This window comes from Apis cerana, linkage group LG2, assembly GCF_029169275.1.
Source record: "Apis cerana isolate GH-2021 linkage group LG2, AcerK_1.0, whole genome shotgun sequence".
Lineage (NCBI taxonomy): Eukaryota > Metazoa > Arthropoda > Insecta > Hymenoptera > Apidae > Apis > Apis cerana.
This window is the reverse complement of record NC_083853.1, coordinates 6,727,254-6,744,388: the sequence shown is the minus strand read 5'-3', so window position 1 is coordinate 6,744,388 and position 17,135 is coordinate 6,727,254. Positions and strand designations below refer to the sequence as shown.

At 25.3% G+C, this 17,135-nt stretch overlaps 2 protein-coding genes across 6 annotated transcripts in view; one reads left to right on the top strand and one right to left on the bottom strand.

Moving 5' to 3' along the window:
- Positions 1 to 13,245, top strand: part of LOC107996784 (synaptotagmin-5) — a 116,835-nt gene extending 103,590 nt beyond the window's left edge. For 4 of the 5 annotated variants that reach the window (XM_017055002.3, XM_062071973.1, XM_028666149.2 and 1 more), the window contains 8 exons: positions 2,372 to 2,435; positions 3,361 to 3,649; positions 4,416 to 4,652; positions 5,059 to 5,154; positions 6,714 to 6,987; positions 7,465 to 7,698; positions 7,995 to 8,159; positions 10,495 to 13,245. In XM_017055002.3, the coding sequence (XP_016910491.1) occupies positions 2,372 to 2,435; positions 3,361 to 3,649; positions 4,416 to 4,652; positions 5,059 to 5,154; positions 6,714 to 6,987; positions 7,465 to 7,698; positions 7,995 to 8,159; positions 10,495 to 10,680 (1,545 nt within the window). In that variant the 3' untranslated portion in view covers positions 10,681 to 13,245. The remainder of the gene's footprint in view (positions 1 to 2,371; positions 2,436 to 3,360; positions 3,650 to 4,415; positions 4,653 to 5,058; positions 5,155 to 6,713; positions 6,988 to 7,464; positions 7,699 to 7,994; positions 8,160 to 10,494) is intronic. The other variant, XM_017055005.3, reaches the window with a different exon arrangement.
- Positions 13,228 to 16,799, bottom strand: LOC107996783 (mitochondrial disaggregase). The gene is made up of 10 exons (XM_017055000.3): positions 15,839 to 16,799; positions 15,708 to 15,760; positions 15,459 to 15,648; positions 15,097 to 15,347; positions 14,927 to 15,017; positions 14,646 to 14,853; positions 14,408 to 14,540; positions 14,122 to 14,331; positions 13,747 to 14,044; positions 13,228 to 13,672 (listed from the first exon to the last, which is right to left on the bottom strand). Exons 1-10 carry the CDS (start codon positions 16,185 to 16,187, stop codon positions 13,530 to 13,532), a joined length of 1,926 nt encoding a protein of 641 aa, XP_016910489.1. The 5' UTR covers positions 16,188 to 16,799; the 3' UTR covers positions 13,228 to 13,529.
- Positions 16,800 to 17,135: the final 336 nt, after the last annotated feature.

Here is a 17,135-nt window from a genome sequence, read left to right as displayed (position 1 = left end):
AATTTTTTTACGGATTTCTTGGATTGAATCTATGACAAAACAACTGAAATGCATTTTCTTTGGCCGCACAATATCAAAGGAAATTAAAAAGTAGTAATAAAAGGATTCATAAGGCAACGAGTAAAAAAGAATATCATCAAGTTTCTTTCATGTGGTTGCGTGTTGAAATTATATATTCAAACTTCAATGGAAACTGGAATACATATAGAACAATATGATATTTTTGTGAATTCTTATTTTAAAACAATACGAATTGTAATCTATAAAAATTCCAAAATAGAATAAATTCGTCGATTCTTAATTTTTAAAATTTATATAAGCACAATTAGAGAAATGAAACTTTATTAAAAATTTATTTTACCCATTAAATATCATATTCACTTTAGTTTGGATTTCGTATCTTTTTGCATATTATACATATGCATTTTATTTATATATTTTTATACCTTTAATTTTTCTATAAATGCATGAACATGTGTAATCTATTTGTTAATATTCTGGAGGATATATATATATATGTATCGTATTTACTCTATTTTATTGATTTTAACGCTTGAATAACGTTGTTTGCACAGGATATTTCAAATTTCATCTTCCAAGTGCATCTCCACAAGACACATTTTTCGTCATTTCTCCTAGTGCAATTTTCCAGTAATTTCTTTCAACTTCCAACCATAAATACGATTTCGTTTGGCTTCATGTATACACAGATTTGCGGATGACAAATTTAAAAGATTGAATGTATCGATATTTATTTGGTACACAAATTTCAACGCGAAATTGCGTATAATATTTATATACCGTAAATATTTATATAACTATGAAAATATTCGTTTAAGAGCATTCTCGTGTTAAAAATAAATAAAATAAAATAGTCAGTGATCAATTAGCTTCATTATTTTTACTTTGTTACAAGGAATTTAATATTGAATAACTTCGAAAATTTATCCATAAAGAAATATCTAAAGCTTTTAAATGAAAAATTTAGTCCATAAAAAATTAATATAAAATAATATCCAATACAAAAAAATACTTTGCAATTCTAAATCTCCAAAAGCACATATAAGTATATATAAATATACATTTATATTTTTTAAAAATTTTTATAAATTTAAATGGAATAAATAAAGTAATTGACGAAAGATTAATTTTAGTGTTTTTTTTTTTGAAATCTTGAAATATAACCATTATCGATAATTTCAACGACTCGTAAAACACGGTTCATCGATCCAATTTGATTTTTTGCCATCGATATATCCGACCGATTAAACATACATTTACCGATTACAATTTTTAATTATAGATTCCAGAAATAAATGAGTTTAAATCGAGAATCGATTTCAGAATTCAGAAATTCGTCGAATTTTTTGAAAATTAAAAACTTTTTCGAATGATATTATGCTAAATCAAAATTTTTCTAAATATTATTTTTTCATTTCTTTTTTTTCTTGTATTTTTCTCTTATTTTTCTCCTCTTTTTCTCCTTCTATTATACCGTAACTGACCTAAATCGCAAAACGCATGTGTATATATGCATTTATTTTGTAAAACGACAGGTTAAGTATATAACTGTAATGTGTGTAATGTGTAACTTTGAAATCGAAATTCCTTTTTCGGAACGTAATGTTCTAACTAACTCATTGAACGAAGTTGTTTGTTTTTGCTTCTACTCTAATTCTCATTAAAAGGATATAATTAATTGAGAGAAATATTCTCTAGTTGATAAAGATTGAAAGACCTTGCATGGAGTAAAGTTTGGAATTACTAGAACTTGATAATTCATAAACTCAAGCTTGTATTTCTGTTATTTTAAAGTCTTTTTAAATTTAGAAATTTATTTAATTAAGAGAAATTATTACTAATATTTTTAAAATTAATTTCGAATTTATAACAAAATTAACAGTAGCTATGCAAATTGTTTCCAAACTTTTGATCAGCAATGCAGTGAAAATTGTAAATATGGAATATTACAATTGTGATATTAAAATTTCTATCTCTAAAATCTACTTTCATAGATATTCGTGTTCCAGAAAATTTTGTTCATTCTAAAAATTAATTCTAACATTATTTTACTTTGAAATCATAAACTTATGTATCCATATTTTTTAAATCTTATTTTATTTTCCTAGAATTTAATATGTATATATAATAATGCTTAATTATATTATCTCTTTGTGATTAAAAAAATTTATTTATAATAATTTATAATTTCTGTTTCTCATTCCAGAATATTCATTGATCAGATCAATACCACTTTTTTCTAGACAAATGAAATTCAATTATAGAGGATTAAAATATAAAACGATTAATCAGAATTAAAAAATATAAACTCTCTTCTAATAATCTTTCTAACAAATTAATTTTATTTCAGGAATTTAACGTCGCCAAGGAGCAGCATGCGGTGCAGCCATGTTCCTCCGTGGTCGTCGAATCAGGTAAAATTTTTTATCCATCTTAATCTTCTTTTTTACTCGTCAGAAAATCAGTATGGCACGAACTTCTTAATCCTCGATAATCTCACCATATTACATCTATTTTCCTTTCAAAATTAGGTACCGATCGATGAAGACACCCCCTTCGAGCGATCTTGTCATCCACGTCACGCTCTAAAACGAAAACCGGAAGTTCATACGCGCGCCAAGTAATCCCTGCCCGTCGCCTCGTATCAAACTTGTGACCGGAACGTGCACGGTTTAACGATTCCCTTTTATTCACATCGAAATTGTAATCCCTAAAATCCATCGTACAACGCCTTAGAGTCAATGTTCCATATAAAGTGGCAGCATTGCAACGGGTTAGCACAAAGTGGATTATAGAAATTTACGAGGGATATTAACGAACTTGGTAACGAGGCGATCTCTGGGATGGTCGATTATATTGGGATGATAATTTTTTCGCTGTCGTAACGACGTTGATTAATTAACGTCTTTTTTTTTCTAGGTCATTTTTCTTTAACAGATAGTTCATTTCTTCGTGGCTATAGAATTCGTGAAGTTTGAGAGAAATGAAATGGAAAGAAGACTCGTTATTAATGTATGCATGTCAATTGTACGTGAATGAAAGATTAAAGTCTTTTGTTTGTTGAAACAAGAGTGAGATCGAAACGTAAAAGTTCGTACGAAGACTGTAGGAAAATTAATCATTTCTACAGTAAAGCATTTCGTCATATAGAAAAAATATTTTTATGTCCTTAATTTTCAATACGTATATAAAAAGAAAAAGTTAAAGAATGTTGATTTTCCCCTTTGCATCTACAATCGAAACATAGATTAATTTTGATTCCAATCTATGAAAATATCTCGCGTTTTAATGAAAAAGAATTCTCATAGATGCAATAAAATTAATTTTAATTCGAAATAGGAAGTTTACCGCACCAAAGTCGAAGCTATCCAGGTGGTACCAGTGGATCTGGAAGCATGGGACGATTGTTTACAAGGAATTCATCTGTGAGCTCGCAGAGCTCATTAGAAGGACCATCTGGACCATCTGGACCATCTGGATCATCTGGATCATCTGGACCATCTGGATCATCTTCCAGCCACCGTAGTACCACTACAACACAGATTCGATCGTTTGGACCTGATGGACGATATCATCGCCCCGATCCCTTGCATGCTGCTTCGTCTTATCCACCGAGCAGAAGTTCGAGGTAAAAGAAAGTTCAAAATTTTAATTAACAAGCTAAAAACTATTTAAAAATTACGTGAAAACATTTAATTTTAATTTCATTCATTCGTATAATCCTGTGCATTAAATTATTGAACTTTAAAATAATCTTAAAATAATTTTGGAATGATTATAAAAAATTTTTTGTATTATTATATATAAAGTCTTAAAAAACATTCTATTTTTTTTATATTTATCATTTTTAAAAAGTTATTTTAACGGATGCAAATAAATATCCTGTATGTATAATATAGAAGAGAGTAATTCCTTTAGAGTTATTAAATAAATGTTCAAGCTTTCATCGAATCATTCATGAAGTTTTGTTAATTGCTCTGGCATGGTGGGTTATAGAACTTTACTAAACTTATAATTTGGCAAAATGATCCTTACGAAAGTTTTACAAACTCTCGAAAAATAATTGAAGTTTATTATAATAAAATACAGTTAAACAAAAAAATAATAAAATAAAATATAATAAAATTTAAAAAGGAAAAATATCAGATGAAAAGATATTAAATGAAAGATATCAATCGTATTAAATTTTATTATCACATGGATTATCGAGATGTTTCAAATCCAAAATGTAACTATTGTTCTTTCATATTTTATCACAACAGTCATTTAAAGATACATTTCATTAATCATTGATTGAAAATCATTCATGGTACTTACTATTATATTATTTCTAATTTTGTTATGTAATAGAGAAAAATTGAAATGCACCTTGCACTCGATTCCTAAACGCACAGATCGCCATCACCTGGTCGTACCGCATCGCTAGATGCACGCTGTGGGAGTCCAGCCAGTTGTTCCGGAAGTCTTGTGAGCAGTAATGCATCACCATCTCAGAGCTCTCTGTCGTCTTTGGCAACAGGTGTGAGCTCTTCTTGTGGTGGTTCCTCGATAAACGTTGCCCACGGAGCTTCCAGATCAGCTGGCCGAAGTCTTTCACCCCTTCTTATTCCACCATCACGCATTGCCGGAAGGTGAGGCATTTTTCATCATTTCATTATCCATATAAAAAAATCGTTATTATTAATAGTTGAAAGTAAAATTTTTAAGAATTACTTTTGCAAATATTTTTTGCAAATGGATACATGTGAGAGTGATTGTCTAAACGTGATTTCCACTTTTGATGCAATATATGATAAATCTTAAAAGATAAATCTTAAGAGATATTTATTCTAATTTCTATAAAACATATGTCATTTCAATGAAATATAACCATAAAAAGTCATTTAGTAACTGATAAATGAAGAGACAATGTTTTGTCTTTCACGATCATTTTTCATATTTTCATTCGAAAAAATATTTATCGCATGTTTATCGCACGGATTATTTTTAATCTTTAATTCTGTAATACTTGAATGTAATACTTTTTTTGTGTAATAGTGACGGTGGACCACCTCCTCCAGCTTCACCATTGGGTTCTATACAACCTGACCTCTACCAACGAAGAGATGGCCCTATTTATCTCAAAGCTCGAGGGTACCTGCAATATTTTTTCATTTAATATATATTTCATTCATAAATATTCGTTTCTTTCTTTTATCTGAATGCAACGAGTTAATCATCAGTTAATAATAAAATTTTTTAAATATTCAAAAGTTATTGACTTTGTGAGTTAATCAAATTTAAATATATAATTAATATATAATGATCGTGATCAAATACAATTTCTACAATATAGAAAGATAAAGAAAGTATTATTTTAAATATTTACTTTCTTTCCTTATCTCAATGTAAGTCTTAGATATCAATAATAAAATCTATTGAATATTCAAAGAGTCTTACTAACTTTATCGGTCAATAAAATTTACATAAAATTGTGTAAGAAAGAAATCAGATACGATTTCTTGAATATTAGAAAAAAGCAATATTTTGTTTTATCTCAATTCTTATATCGAATTTAGAAAATAAAAATTATTTCAAATTGATAAAAATTTTAAAAGTATGTATTGATCTAATAACAATCTTATTTGCCACACATGTAGATTCATATTTTTTTTTACTTTTTCTTTAAAAAAATTTTTGAAATGCTAATATCATGTTAACTCATAATGTTACATTTCTTGAGAAATCATTTTTCAAGAAAATATCGCAAATAATCGTGATCACAATCGTAATATTTTATTCGATACGATAATATAGATTTTTGTCTGCGTTTTATTATTTATCATTCATATTTAATACATATTTTCGATCGAATGTAACTTTGATTTACTTCGAAGAGATATTATTCGATGACCTATATGTCGATCCATTTCCTCCTTGTGCACGCATAGCATCTAAAAGGATTGAATTACTGGGTATATGGTAATTGGATACGAAAGCCATCTATTTTATTTGATCAGATTTTTAAACTAGAGACACGCAGACGATTAATCTTTCGATTAATAGAAAAGAACATTTTGTATTTTCTGTGTCTATTAATTGAAATATGAAATACATATATAATTAAGTAATGTATACATGTAGATTCGTATTTATTATAAAATATATGGTTGAACGTATACAACGATCAAACAAAAATAACCGCTTGATTTAACAGCGTAATTATTACATAACATTATCGATTCGAGATTGAAAAAGAAAGAAAGAATATACAAAAGAAGAAATATACAATTTTATGTTCTATTTGATTTTATCTTTTAAAATTACATTTTCATCAAATGAAATTTTTTATCATTTTTGTTGAAATGATAGTGCGACAAATCTTATAATTGAAAATAAAAAAACATTTATATAAACTAGACAAAAGATATGTAATTTTATATAATAGTAGACCAATTTTTTGTATTATTGGGAAAATGAATGAAATTCTATTATATAAAAGAAGTTATATTATTCGCAAAATTATTTGTATTATAAAATTGTGTAATTTATAATTAATTAAGATATAATAATTTATAATTGAAATTAAGATATAATATATAATATAATATATAATAAAAGCTTTTCTACTATCGAAACATTATTGAATGTTACATTCATTATAATATCAATAGGAAATCGACTAACGTATATCGTGTTGATTGTAATTTCAGAAATGGAAAGAGTTTAGGCCGGCTGCATTTGCGATTCAAATACGACTTCGATCGATCGGATTTGCATGTACACCTAATCGAAGCGCACGATCTGGCTGGAAGTGATCAAGGAGGATTCAACGATCCTTACGTGAAACTGATGCTCAATCCTGAAGTGGATTCGAGGAAACGACAAACACAGATATACCGTAACGAATCGAATCCGTTCTTCGATCAACAATTCAAATTCCCTGTCAGTAACGACGAACTTCAGGACAGGACTTTAGTTTTACAGGCAATCAACACAACATTATTAATTGTATCGTTAATTTTTTTAATTTTCACTTGTTCATGTGTCTTTTCATAAACAAAATTCAAAATGTAATTTTTAATGATTAATTTTTTAATTAATTTTAGTTTATTTATATTTTTCTATTTTATTTCTTAATAAAAATTGTCATTATATGTTTTTATATAATGAGATTCTGTTTAAAATGAAGTTTTTAATGATTATTTTATTTTATTTATTTAATTAAATAATTTTTTGATCTTATCAAATATAGAACAAATATGTAAATAAATATTATTAAATAAGATTTCTCATGAACGAAAATTTTCGATATATTTAATAAGAATTATTTTAAAAAATAATGTCTTATTAATTATATTAATGTTTATTATGATATTTATTACGAATTATAAAAATTTGTTAAGTTATACGCACAAAGAAATAATTATTTTTTCAATGTTAAAAAAAATTCTTATTTAATAGGTGCTCGATTACGATCGTTTCTCTAGAAATGATATAGTCGGATCTGTAAAAGTACCACTACATATTTTACGATTGGATTCACCTACCTCGACTGAAGAAGTTTGGGGAGAGATTGAACGCGAACGAAAACCACCTGAACAAATTCAAGAAGTTCTATTATCCCTTTCTTATCTTCCAAGCGCCGAACGATTAACAGTTCAAATTTTGAAAGCGAGAAATCTATTTCCACCACAGGTAATGATAATTAATTTTCAATTTGCACAACTTTATTTTCTTGTACATATATTTTAATAATCATCGAAAGAATATTCATTTCAATTTTTCAATTTTTTCATTTATATTTAATAATTAATTTTGATTTGCATGGCTATTAAAAAAAGTAAGGTTATATTACCGATTAATAATTTTTATTTCTTTTGATTTATTTGTTTTTCTTTCAAATGAAAATTGATATTTATCTTTCTGTATAACAAAGAAAACATTTATAAACACATTAACTACAAGTTTTACACTTTATTTGTATTTCACAGGACAAAGAAACTTTAGATTCGTTCGTGAAAGTAAATCTTCTTTGCGGCGAAAAGAGGGTGAAAAAAAAGAAAACTGCTGTAAGAAAAGCTACGACAAGCCCCGTTTGGAATGAGGCGATGTCTTTTAATGTTCCTGCCAACTATCTCGCATCATCAGCAATCGAGGTAAATACATGTATATATATAAGAAAAAAAATTAGAAACATGTATATATATATATATATGTTTCTAATTTTTTTTCTTTCTTTATAATAATCATAGTATTATGCAAATCGATTGTCATGATGAAAAATGTTTCAAAATGTTTCATCAAAATGTTGCAAGAAAATAAAATATCGATTTTCATTGAGAAATGTGATTTAATTTGTGTTTTTTTCTTTTTAAAAGTATAATATTTTTTTTTATAATATTTTTTTTGTTATTTTTTTATATTCTATTGGAAGAAAAAATATGAAGTCAAATCAAATTGTCAAACTGAAATAAATAGAATAGTACAATAATAGAAAAAAAATAATAAAATTAATTTCTTGTTGTATTCATTGTTAAATTAAATTCAATTGGTCGTAATTTTTACATGAATCTCTCATTATTATATAGGAAATAACTTTCATCACATATAATTACATATCACATATAATTAACCTTAAATTGAATTTAATATTGAATTTAAAATAAAAGCTTCGTTTTCTATATAATTAAATTATAACAACTTTTAAATGCTTTTAAAATATTATTTAAATTAACGATTCGTGAATTGCGAATGAATAACAAAATTCTACAGAGATAAATATGTGAAATATATTAAATATATAACATATGATAATAAAAGAGAAAAATCAAGTTTTCATTGGTATGAAAAAAATTTAATTTTCAAATTTTATGTCGTTGAATATAGCTCATTTTTTCACTTTTTCCCACTTGTTTCCCCACAAATTTTATATCATTGAATATAGCTCACTTTTTCACTTTTTCCCACTAGTTGGAAATCATCTAGAAAATTAGAATATCATATTAGAATCAAATATAGTTTCATAACATTTATTATTATATATGCTTAAATTCAAAAAATTAAAATTATTCAATAATCAGCGATATATAGCTCAGTACATTTTCTTTTTTATTCAAATGTTATGTCAAAAGATATAATAATTATAAATATATTATTTATCTTTTAATAAATAACATAAATACATTATTTATCTTTTAATAAATAATATTCAAATCAAATAAAAATTCTTCAAAAAAAATTATAGAAAAATCGATTTCCATTTATTAGAATTACATTTATAAAATATAAAATAAATATTTATTTTTAAATATGATTTTTAAGCATAAAAAATAAAATATTTCAAATTTAAAATTTTTTATTTCTAATTAATCATATAATCATATAATAAATCTATTTCTAGAAATAAAATATATAAAAAAAAAGAACTTCCGATGCCATTTCTATGATACGCAATATAATATATATCGCAACTTGAGAACACGCAATTTGTCGATTGTAAACGAGTTCTATCGATTTGCAAGAATCGTCTACAAAACTTCGTAACAATTTTAAAGGAACCATTTTTATTTTTCCACATAAATTTCTAGACTTGTTAAGCGAAATTTTAAATGAGTAATATCAAATCCTTAAAATTTCATAAAATTATTAAATTTATATAAAAAGAAATAATAAAAAAAAAATTAATAAAAGAAAATCTTTGAAACTTCATTTCATAACCTCAATGTTTATTACTAAATAATAACTTCAAAAATAAAGATTGCAAATATAATACATAAATATATCTTATCGAATAAAAAATATAATTCTACAGAACGACGTTAAATTTTTTATTTACATTTTAACTTTACGTTAATAAAAAAAAACAAAATGTGTTTTTGTTTCTAAAAATTTACATACATTGAATTCGCGTGTTGCATATGAGTTCACAGAATATCATTCGTGATCATCGAATGTTTTATCATGAAAAAAATTCATCTTAAATTAAAAAACGAGAAAGATATTAATAATAACTTTTATAATAAAACGACACAACTGTATATTCTGTGAATGAATTTCGTGAATATCCTCGAATAAAATATTGACATGAAATGAATAAATATCTACAGTAGTTTGCAAATATTTTAAATCAAAAATTTTTAAATCAAAAAATCGATCTATTTCGTCATGAAACAAAAATTTTTAATTGATTATAATAAAATAAAATTTCAAAATTTTTCATATAATTATATTTCACTATAAAATTTTTTAACTTTGTAGATATAAACAATTAAATAATATCTATATATCTATATATGAAAAAAAATATTTCATTAATTTTAATTTTCTATTTTTTTCTTTTCTTTTATTTATTTATTTTATTTCTTTTTTTTTTCTTTATTTTATTTTATTACAAGTTTGCAAAATATCTCTCTTTAAATTATGATTCTTTATTTGTTCGAATGAGTATAAACAAAAATTAACAAAATTATTAAAATAATTCTTTTTTGTAAGGTATGTGTGATGGATTCGAGCAATGAATTTATCGGAGGAAACGTGATTGTTGGTTCCTGTATCATTGGTCCTGCCACAGGAGTCATTCGTGGAGTGGAAGGAAGTGGAAGTCAAGGAAGAGAACATTGGCTTCACATGACTCAATCGCCAAGAAAAACCATCGATATGTGGCATACATTGCATTAAAAAAAAAAAAAATTAAAAAGAAAAAGAATTATCAATCGATGTTTTATTCGTCATGTATTGTTTTCCAAAGAAACAAAACGTGATCATTTTGTGAAAATGTGAACGCATTTCTTTCTTTTTTTCTTTTTCATTTTGTTGTTTTGTCGGATTATAGAAGAAGGATACAATCAGACAACATAATATACATAATTGGTATATGGTATATGTAAACAATAATAGTGTTATATGTGAAATCATTTTTATGAATATATTCAAACTCACTAACAAATAAAGAAATCGCGAAAAAGCGTCGCTATCCATTCCAGCGATTTATAATTCCTGAATCCTCGTGAACTATTAATATTTTGCTATTACTAAATTTTTTCTAAGTTTTTCTAACCTTCAATCAATTTATTTATTTAGACAAAAAGATATTATAACAGAATATTTCATTTATTTATTTAAAAGTGTTACACTAAGTGAAAAATATTTTGAAGAAAAGTGAAAGAGAATTTGCCTACGAAGAAGGAGACAATCGTTTTATGTATACACTATATACGTATATACATTATACACATACATGTATTTATAAATCATTTATTTCTACTGGCGGCTAAATGTACCTAAATAGATCAGAAAAATAATTATTCTATTCGCGATGACGAATATACGTGATAGTAAATAATCATATTTCAAACAATAAAAATTTTTCGTTACAGAATATATCATGAAATTATTTCTTTGAAATAATTTCAAGATAAGACAAATGATACTAATTCGACTAATAAAAACATTAGTGATAAAAAAAAAGAAAACATAGAAAAAAATAAACAATGTGGGTAATGATGTTTTAATATGTGATTTTTATTAAAGTCTGAAACTATTACAGAAATGAGATATATATATATATGTACTTCCTAGGCCTAAATTTGTACTATGCAACAAAACTGACCTCAGAGAAGTACAAGGCATGCATTATGCATATTATATAGTTTACATAAACAAATTGAAAGCCTAATGAAAACGATTCTCCTTCGATAAATACATATAGTCTAACGCGTTATTGTTATTAATGTCGTAATTATTTATGAATATATAAGCAGCAACAAAAAATGCAAAAAGAAAGTTACATGATATCATATAACATTTGTTCAGATATGGATATAAACGCATAAACGTTTGCAAATAATAAAACGTATTATACGGATATATCATATCCGATCTTTCGATATATCACTGAATAATAGAATATACAATTCTTGACTTATTAAATTCTTTTTTCACATTTTTGCTAAGGCATTGAAAAATAAAAAGAAGAATAATATATAATAATAAAATAGAAAGAAATCAAATTCTGTGTAAATTAAAATAATGAAGTCTGATTTATATGAATGAGAAAGAAGAGACAAAAACCAAATGAAAATGTAAACATTTCCGACCAAAGTTTATCATATCATATATACTGATAATTTTGAAAATTCCAGAGCTTAGATCTATTTAATGTTAATTTTAAAAAAAAGAGAGTTCGATTAAGGAACCTGCCGTATTAATAAATATTTTAGAGTCATACTCGTGTACTACAGCGATTAAATGTTTTTGATTCGTTAGCTGAAAGAAATGTTACCTGAAAAAAGAATAAAAATTATATGTTGATTATCATTAAGAATATTATAAGTATAAATATATGTTATATAAAAATATAATGATATATAACTACGTGAAACGTAACAATTGGAAAAATAGAAAGAAAGTTTGTTGGGAAGAAACGCTTAATTAACTATGAGCGTGGTCCGAATCGTACGCTTAACTTATACTTAACAGTATTTCTATTATACATATATATTCCGCGTGTCTTCGATGATACGTAGTATTTATATTAAAAGGCATATATATAAAGATGTTCTTATATGTATACCATTGTCTTAAACAATCATTTTGGGTGTCTAATACAGTACACGCTTTTAACATTCCAACATATTTGTAATAGTTGTGACGATGCATAATGACTATATAAATTTCGTGTTTCTGCATTCACTATAAATAACGAAACAAACATTCTGTAAACACCATATTTGTATCGTATTTCTACCACAAATTTCATGCGCCAATTTCAAAAATGATCTCATACATACATTAATTAATTCAGCTACTTTTTACATAAATAGACACCCTGTTGTTGGACCTGAATTTGCCTTGCATAATATGATTAAACTAAACGGAAAAGTTCTATCTATTTCTAATGATTGATCTATTTATAATGATAGCAGGTGGGACTATGATTATTGTACAAATACATAATTGAAAAATGAAATGAAATTTAAGATATGAGACGATCGATAAGCAAAGCAGAGAAACAAATACGTAATTGAGAAATGAGATGAAATTTAAGGTATTATAAGACGATCGATAAGCAAGGCAGAGAAATAGTTTCCACAACTGGTTTTCTAAATATTTTGAGAATATCTCTTGTCTTATTAAAGAATGTACAATGTATCTTAAATGTGAAGTGTAATCAATATTTTCTTGTAATGTATCCTCATAATTCGATTTAAAATAAAGAATTACTTATTTCCGTCAGATTATATATTTCATATTGTTTATGTATACAAAAAAAAGTAGAATATAATTTAAAAGAAATTTTAAACATTTGTAAGAATAGTATACATCTTATGGTTTTTATTTACATTTTGTTTTGTCACGGATTTCAAATTATCCCATATTATTAAATATATATTACTATTACAAATATTATTTCTTTTCTACAATAAATAATACAAAACATTTCAAATTTTTTATTTATATGTACCATGAGATCAAACTATAATATATTTTCTGCATTTGATGAAATTATAGGTCCATTCAAAATAATATTAAAATGCAGAATTCAGATTTTTTGTTAAATTATCTGTTGAAAGATCAACAAAATCTTTTGCACCTTTGCGTCGTATTGATAACGCAATACTTGCACCATTTTTATACCATTTGACTTTCACCAATACACAACATCCTATTTCTATATAAAATATAGTACTTTATTATAATCTGAAAATTAATTTATTTCATGGTTTAATAAATAAATTCACATACCAAGTTGGCCTCGTTCATGTGCCGCAGCTAATTGATTAACAACACGTCTTTCCACTTCATACTTAATAGAACGTGCTCCGTAATGAGTATCATATCCTTCAGCTAATAATGATAAAACTTCTCTATTCCATTTCAATTCTATTTTATGTCTTTTCTTTGCACGATCTGCCCAAGCTTCCAATTCTTTAGCAACTAATTTTATAAGTTCAGATTGAGAAAATGGTAAAAAATATACAATCTCATTTATTCTGCCTAAAAATTCATCTCTACCAAAATGTGTTTTCAATATTGGTCTTACCTATAAAATAAAATAAAATTTAATTATAATTAATTTTTAGTTTTTAAAAAATACTTTATAAAGAAGTTAATATATACCACTTCATCTTTAAATTTACGAGATATTTCAATTTGTTCAGAATCTTCTTCTGCATCACAATTTATATCCTGTTTTTTCTCAACACGTTGAGCTTCTTCCCTAAGTTGTACTGCATGATCAGCAATTACTTCACTTGCTAAATTAGATGTCATTACAAAAATTGCATTTTTACATTCAATTGTTTTACCTTTACCATCAGTAAGTCTTCCCTAAAAAAATTCAAATTTTCATTTTGATACAATATTTGTAAATATTCAGTAAAGTATTTATCAGAAATAATCATACTTCATCAAATAATTGTAACAAGACAGTAAGTACATCAGGATGAGCTTTATCAACTTCATCAAATAATACAACAGCATTTGGACATTTTCTTAAAAGTTTTGTTAATTGTCCACCATCATCATGGCCTACATACCTAATTAATATAATGAAATAAAATAATATTTAAATATTTATCATATAAATAAAAATATATATTATATGATATAAATAAAGATATAATATATATAATGATATATACCCTGGTGGTGCACCAATCAATTTAGCAACTTCATGTTTTTCTTGATATTCAGACATATCCAATCGAATAAATCCTTCCTGCTTATTTTTATGAATATATGCAGCCAGTTGTTTAGCCAGTTCAGTTTTTCCAATTCCTGATGAACCCAAAAAAAGAAATACTAGAGGATGTTTTTCATCTATCCATCCATTTTCTTTTCTTCTAATAGCTGCAATTATAAAAAGTATTACAAAATATGTCTTTGTATCATCAATTAATAATTTTATACAAAAAATACTTACTAGATGCAACAATAGATATTGCTCCAGCTTGTCCAACAATGTATTGTTTTAAACGTTGCTCTAATGGAAACCTACGACGTTCTTCTATTTCCTGTTTACAATATCAGGTAAAAACATAGATCAAAAATAGCACTAAATATAAATCAAAACTTGATTTTAATCATATGTACTTTTTCCTTCATTATTTCATCATATTTTATAGCACGTTTTATAAGCATTTCTTTAAGTTCTCCATCTTTAGCATATTCTACTGCTCGATGTCCTGATTCATTTTTCATTGTTGGATCAGCTCCTGCTTCTAATAAAGCTTGTACACAAGCCTTGGAATCTGCTAATACAGCATAATGTAATGGAGTAAAACCTTTAAATGTAGCTCTACTATTCAAATGATCACAAAATTCTTCCTCTCTTATCATAAGCACTAAAAATTTGTAAAATTTATGCAATATCTTGTAAAATATTAATTTATAAAAATAAACAAATACTTATTATATTTTTGATAAATTATAATTTAGATTTTAATCTTTTATACCATCCAAAGTATGTAATCCTTTTTCTATAGCACTTCCATAGACATTAATAAATTCATCTTGAGCATTAACATCAGCACCATACTTTAATAAAAGTTTAACAACTTCTGGTTGTGAATTAATAGCAGCAAGATGTAATGCTGTCCAACCCAATAAATGACGTGTATTTATATCAATACCTTCTTTTATAATCTATAAAGAAATATTTTGTTAATTATTAATATAATAATAAAGTGATTTCTTATACTTACACTTTTTAATTCTGGAATGTTGCCATATTTTACAGCCCGAAAAAACTGTTTATCTATTAAAAAATATTGATTAGAAATGAATGTTTAATATAATAATTATATATTAATTATTAATTCATAATAAAAGATACCTCTATAATTTTTTGCTTCACAAAGAGTTATAGTTATGCCAATACCACTTAATAGAAATCCCAATTTTTTACTACTTTTTTCATAATTAATATTATATTTATTCGATAATATTTTTATTCTTGTTAATAAAGGATGAATTTCCTTGGATTTAAGCATATCCAAAAATCTATATAATGGATAAATATATTTTTCAAATTTCCAATGAAATTGGGCATAACCTCTACTATTTTGATACAATATAGCTTTTATTTTATCTGTTATTTTTACATTTTTATTGCTTATTAAAATCGTTGAATATTTAGTCTCTTTTATAATTGAATAAAATCGTAAATTACACAAACGTGACATTTTATATATGTAGATTTTATAGACTAATGTGATTAAACCATATGATTTTATCTTATACGATTAACATATCTAATGCTTATTACTAATACACAGACATATAAATTCATTGAATAACTGCCAATAGTTAGTAATCATGCAATAACACAATTTGTATTATATTTACGTTTTTAATAGTTTTATTTTGAGATTATATACTTTAAATGACGTTTTCGTACATTAGAGAATACATCACGTAATAAACATTTTAAGAAACTGCATTGACACAAGATAGTAATGAAGTTCTTTTATTTTAATCATATAAATAGAATCATATAAACAATAATTTAAATATTTATAAGCTATATTTAGTATATATGTAAAATGTAAAAAAATAAAAATATAATTATATTAAAAATTATTTTTTAACATTGTGTGTGTATATATATATATACATATATATGTACATATATGTATATATATACATATATTAATTCTATATATAATCCTAATATAATATAATACTGTAAATATTTATAAAATTACATTTTTTTAACATTTATAATTATGATATTTCAAAATTTGTTTCATGACGGACATATTGTAATGCAAACCAATCATACCCATGTCCAAAGTGTGCTATATATAAATTCAAAAAATTTAAGAAAATGATATGCAGAAATAAAAAAACATAATAGATCAATTTTTTTAAATGAATTCTTTATTTGTAGATATAATAATTTCTAATGTTTTTCTTGTAAAATGTTATATATCAATTTATTACTCTCGATCCTTCGAGAAACAAAACTAACGATGTCCAAAAGGAAGATTCCAATGGCGCATAATTCCAGAATGTTCCAGAACAACCATCTGACCAATAGGAATCGTATACTGCAGCGCCATGATTGGTGAATTTGCAGCAGAAGTTAGCAGAAAGAAGTAATCACAGTTACCGTGCGAAGGGCATTTCAT